Source organism: Sinocyclocheilus rhinocerous, unplaced genomic scaffold (genome assembly GCF_001515625.1).
Source record: "Sinocyclocheilus rhinocerous isolate Xijiao unplaced genomic scaffold, SAMN03320098_v1.1 scaffold1386, whole genome shotgun sequence".
NCBI lineage: Eukaryota > Metazoa > Chordata > Actinopteri > Cypriniformes > Cyprinidae > Sinocyclocheilus > Sinocyclocheilus rhinocerous.
In genome coordinates this window covers 880,291-886,178 of record NW_015660628.1, presented here as the reverse complement: position 1 = coordinate 886,178, position 5,888 = coordinate 880,291, and the positions used below count along the sequence as shown (strand labels likewise).

The following is a 5,888-nucleotide window of genomic DNA, read 5'->3' as shown; positions in this document are numbered from 1 at the left end:
GCTATGTGTGTACAAGCACACCGCCGTTTGTAAGCATCGAGAGCTGGTAGTGTTGTGACGCGAATAGCCCCTGAACCGCTGGCCCCCACCCACGGCGTGTTCAAATAGGATTACCAATCACTTAGCTCCTATATTTGCATCCTTTAGTCCTATTCAGGGTCACTGGCCTCTTCCGCTCTCCTTTGATCAGTGATGCACGTTCGCCTCTGGTCAACGAGGGCACAAACCGAGACAACCAAGCGAGGCTGTGAAATTTGTGCCGGCGATGCAGCATGCTTTTCCTGTCCTCGACCCCAGCGCCATGGCCTTCGCCTTTTCTCTTGCTTTCTCTTGCCATTTCGCAGCACATCCTCTCCCTCTTCAATTTCCATTGGAAATTGGCTGACTCTGACGTTCTCTTATCTTTATCTAAAGTTCTAAGTTATAGTGTTGCAGCTACCCTGCTAAATAATCTCCATAGTTTCGTCTTTTATCGCTTTCATTTGCATATATATTAAATACATGTTGTATGGTAGCTGTAGGGCAGAGTGTACTGAGCGCGCGCCGATCTCAGCTGCCTTTTGTTTTAGCAAAGCACCTGCTGAACGAAGCAAGGCGGTTTTGAGCAGTATTTGAATGCGTGCTATATATTTTCACAAGGTAATGTCAATGTAATTATGGTCCTTTACAGTAGATTCGTTATATAGTGTGGATTGAACATTTTTATTTGGCCCACATCAGCATACGGATAGTAGCCCAGATAAAAAAAAATAAAAACGAACAAGAAAAAAAATAGCATTTTTAAAAATATAAACACTAGAACACTTGAAAATCCCTAGACGTTAGTAAACGACCAGTAAAATCAACCTGACAACAATGAAAAAATAGCTTAGTTTTGAACACCCTTTCAGTCATAGTCTACAGGCTATAGAATAGCCCTTGAAATTATGTTTAATGCTGATATGATCAAGCACTTTACTGTTTCATTTTGAGCCTAAAAAATCTGACACACACAAAAAATAATATTTTGTTATTTGAATGATGCGTAAACAACTAGCTTGCTCCGCATTATGATATACAAGCTTTTCGCAAAAGATTGTGTATAAAATAAGATTTGTTAAAAACACCAGATTGTAAGGACAACAAATAAAAAAAGCTTACATAAGCAAAAATGGGAGAATTTATATTGTAGGCTTGCATGTCTTATTACTTGTCAGTCTAGCCGGGCCTTGCAAGCTTTTATATTCTTTTTTTATTTGGATGGTCGGTAAATAATTTCTAAGATTCACACTGAATATCTCGCTGTTATCATGTGATTTGCAATGGCACTGCAAGTTGAAAGACATGGGCTTTATTTTCTATTTTTGTACAATTTAACATGAATAATAATATAAGCCCCATTCACATAACATTTTATTAAATGTACAGAAAAACACGAGGGATTGGCTCGTGCTAAAGCAAATTATTTTCAAGTGGGCTAATGAATGCTGCAATAATTGTAATGAAATAACCCCATCGTTCTAACCTGTTTAAATAAGTAATGTCAATTGGTTTATGGCATTTAATATTTAATGTACAGGTGTTTTAGAAATGGCGTGCTATATGTGAGTGTGTTAATTAAATCCACTCAATATAATGCGCAGCAGTTCTGTTAGCAGCAGAATAATTACAAATAAAAGCCGCCTACGGGCTCCTGTGGTGGAAAACCCCTCGTATTCCACGGGGAATGGCAAAATATGATTAATTCAACGAATTCTTTACTTTAAAGAATGACAAGAATTATTATATAGTCTATTCTTATTATAAGAGTGAAAGAAGGCAGATTTAAATCAGTCATTGTATTCCCTGCTTAGATTGTATCGTTTGTAACAAATTTGGAGAACTCCAAAACATAAAAAAGTGAAATGCTGTATCAATCGGCTTAAACGCTGTCTGACCAATTTTGCAATATAGCTTAATTCATAGTGAAAAATATTTGTGATCCAAAAAATTAAAAAAAAACCTGTTGCCATATTAACATATTTATGACATATTTATGACAACCAAGCAAGCATTCCTATATCTCAGATCACGACCTACATGAGCTCGGCATCATATTTAAGAAATAGGGTAAATGATGTAAAGCATATAGTTGTGCAATAACAATTGTCCTGCAATTTTATGCAGAAAATCGGCAATACAAAGGGAAAAGATTTGTGGCAGTACTTCTGCAACATATTCTGATGACTAATCGTCCAAATATTGAAGCAGCATAATATAACAAAATTAAACGAGCCTATTGCTGAAGTCTCGTCCCAAAAATACCTGCACACCGCGGTGTTTAACAGCGCATTTTACATTTGTAATCATTGCATTATACTTTAAGACCGATTTTCTCGAAAATCGTCCCGTCTTGTACTGTTTTAGTCATGACTGACTTGTCAAAATGCTGTGCAAAAATTTGCAGGTGCATTGAACGCAATGCATTAGCTATATCTACAAAAATAAGAGTACTTTTGTTATTTGCACTGTTAAACCCCTCGGTTAAAATGATTGTATAAAATTATAAACACATTGCTTCATGGTCTGCGCGTTTGATGATCATTACGTTTAATGTAAAAATAAACACATGGTTATTATTCACCCAAATAATTTTGTAATAATGTTCACAGCTCAAAGGCCGGCAACATTTGTTAAGCTAAAATTTCGCAAAAGATTCTTTATTGCCCACAAAACGTTTAATAGTCTACTTTGAACGCAATGTCTGTGCTGTTTTGTGTTAAAATAATACGTAAACTGTTCAGAGAGAATGTCGTGTTTTGGAACATCCACGATTTTGTTTTGACTGCTTAACTTGACCTTTTAACCTCGATGGGAGATTTTCTTGAATCTGTTCTTTGATCCCTAGACAGACTCCTGCACACTGCCTCGCCAAGACAACCGAAAGCCGAGCGCTTTTCTGCACTGCTGTTGTCATCGCACGAAGTCAGATGTGTGACGGCAACATGAGAAAACTATTTTTATGGTTGGTAAACGACATTCAAACAGTTCATTAAAATAATCTGTGGTCAAACACATGAGATACATTGGTGCTAGTTCTGATAGCCTACTATAAACAAATCCTGCAAATACCGAAATTAACACGTGGAATCATGAGCCTTTACATGGAAAAATATATATCTGAATGTGTCTACAACTGCCGTTCTTTAGGGTGAAAGATTAATCAGATATTGCCTCGTCCTACATTTAATAAAGTCTGGCAGATTCGCAGAGCACAATTGCTTTCATGTACAATAGTCTATTATTATTATTATTGTCATGCACAGAATTTTGCTTTAAGTCAATATAGCTGGCATCAGAATGAATACTGTCCAATCATAAAATTAGAAAAGCAAGAAAAAAAAGTTCCAGGATATATTTTCATTTGGAATAATAACGTTTTTGTACTACACTGCGAGCCAGGTTTAAATGTATCGCATATATAGGCTATTAGCTACATTTAAAATGCCCTTATAAGATCAATTAAACTTTTGTTTTCTATGTTTTATACTCCACTGTGTATTAAAATTACATAAACAACTTAGGTCTAAATCTTAAAACAAGCTGACCTCTAAAGAATTCTCTCAATATTATAATATCTTCCATCATAACAATTGCAATGCGTTATATATACACGTATAACATCTTATTATAACAGTGTAACCACAACCCACTGCCTCGGTTAGAAAATTAGAGTAGTGTAGAAAAGCATCGTTTTGTGATATATTTATTTTTTAAAAATCTCTCAGGGGTTTGGGAGAACGACAAGTCATCGTAGCGTTTAAATAGCTACAGATCGTGTAATTGAGATTTTGTAGACTAGAAAAAAAAAAAGTAAAGAAAATAAAAAACAATGGCACATTCTACCTTTTTTTATTTCAGACAACATAATCTGAACATATTAAAATCTTTGGCTTGAAGCGTTGGTTCAGTCACGCATTTGAAGAACTTGTGAGATAAGGGATTTAAGAGACAGGGCTATCACAAAAACTCTAACAAGCCTGACACTTAGGCCTACTGGAACGGTGAGCAACCACATTGGGAAAGGAGAAGAAACGTTAGAAATATTCAGCAAGTAAGGAGCAATATAGACATCCCCTTACCTGGAATTAAATATACACATCTTACAGTTTTGGCTATATATAAATTTTCATAGTGTTCGTATTTAGATGCATGTCCATATACTGTATGATAAACAGAAATTTGACAAACAGACATTTCCTTTTCATTTGAGTCATAAAAAATATGAAAAATCACTTTTTTTTCGGCGTCAGCGTCCATTGCCTTTTTAGGAGAGAAGCCGGGCCATTTTTATTCGCTATCGTCTTTATCTTCTTGAACTGTTGTTGTGGAATGGTTGTAGAGTCCTTGAGCCATGAGCTGAAGAGCGAGGCCGTTCTTATAGCCAGTGGACTTTTTGATTTTGGCCCTCTTATTCTGGAACCAGATTTTTATTTGCGACTCGTTGAGGTTGAGTTCCTGGGCCAGCGACTGTCTCCGCTGCTCCGTAATGTACCGATTCGCCTGAAACTCGGCTTTAAGTCTCTGCAGCTGTTCAGCCGTGAAAGCGGTTCTCGGTCGCTTGTCTTCCTTCTCGCTTTTCTTCTTTTTCAGTTTTCGTGTCCTTGGGCCTAGTGTAGAAACAACAATAAAACGAAGACATAAATATCATAAAGCAGCATGAACACTACATACCCACACCTGACGGAGAATGCCTTGGCAGGTGAGTGAAACGATTGATGCGGTGTTAACATTGGGGCCTACATGACACTGCCGTATTGGAAAAGCTACTTTAGCTGCACTCTCTTCAGAAACGTCGATAACGAATTCATACTGCAGTTCATTATCCGACAGCGCGGTCTCTTTCATATTGCATTAAACAATAGGTGTTTTCAGTGAAACATCACAATGAGTGTTTGTAATTATGTAAAACGAATGACCTTAGCTGACATGTGCATGTGTAGTAGGCTAATTGCCAAGAAGGCCAGGAAACAAAATGCTGCTAAAATAATAGTTCTAAACCGCAAATAGCAGCGAACTTTAAAATGCATAAGATATTTAATCATAAGCAATTAATATGTAGACCTGTAAAGTAAGCTTGAAAGTAGGCCTCAGTCCTCGATTGTCACTACAGCGCTTACACCCAGCGAAAATAGCGGGAAAGCCGAACGAGGCTTTGTGTGAGTCTGCTTTCTTACTAAAGCTATTAATCATTTTCTGAAATTTTAGTTTGCATTGAATTCACAGAGTGAAAAATGAACCATGTAATCCAACATTATCTCCAATAATGGCTTCTGTACATTACATTTTATGTGTATAGCTATTATTGCAAGCATCATAGTCAAAATGACAACTTGTCGACATATCAGTAGTAGGCCTATATTTCGCCCTGTTTTCCACAACTGGCATATCGAGTTATTAAGTTCGAAATCACCATGTTATTGTCAGTCACACAGAAAAAGAAAATCGATAGGTTAATCGGTTTTTGTTGTTCTGTGGCCTCTCTCTTTATAAAACAATAAACTGTGTTATTTGATATGAATTTCAAATGAATAAAACGTTTTAAAATGCAAATCAGTGTGTCAAATATAATTGAAAGACAGGGAATGTAGGCTACCTTTAAAAAAATCCATAACTTATTTACATCTGCACATGAGCAGTTAATTGCAAAAGTGTTAACAGAAAATGAGCCAAAATTATATTTTTACGTATCGACATTAATATTCTGCCTACATGTGTAGTCCTTCGTTTTGCTCAGTTGCAACAACTGTTCTGTTATTGTTCTGCAAATAGTTTTATTATTATTTATTTACCTTTAATATACCCATGAATAATGCAGATCCTATATGCAAACCCATTCATGCAAAGTAGGTGCAATTTAAAAAAAAAAA

At 36.2% G+C, this 5,888-nt stretch overlaps 1 protein-coding gene across 2 annotated transcripts in view; it reads right to left on the bottom strand.

Annotated features, from left to right (window-relative positions):
• Nucleotides 1-4,261: 4,261 nt before the first annotated feature.
• Nucleotides 4,262-5,888, bottom strand: part of LOC107725385 (homeobox protein engrailed-1-B-like) — a 4,065-nt gene continuing 2,438 nt past the window's right edge. Inside the window, exon 2 of one of the 2 annotated variants that reach the window (XM_016534622.1) lies at nucleotides 4,262-4,640. In XM_016534622.1, the coding sequence (XP_016390108.1) occupies nucleotides 4,309-4,640 (332 nt within the window). In that variant the 3' untranslated portion in view covers nucleotides 4,262-4,308. The remainder of the gene's footprint in view (nucleotides 4,641-5,888) is intronic. The other variant, XM_016534624.1, reaches the window with a different exon arrangement.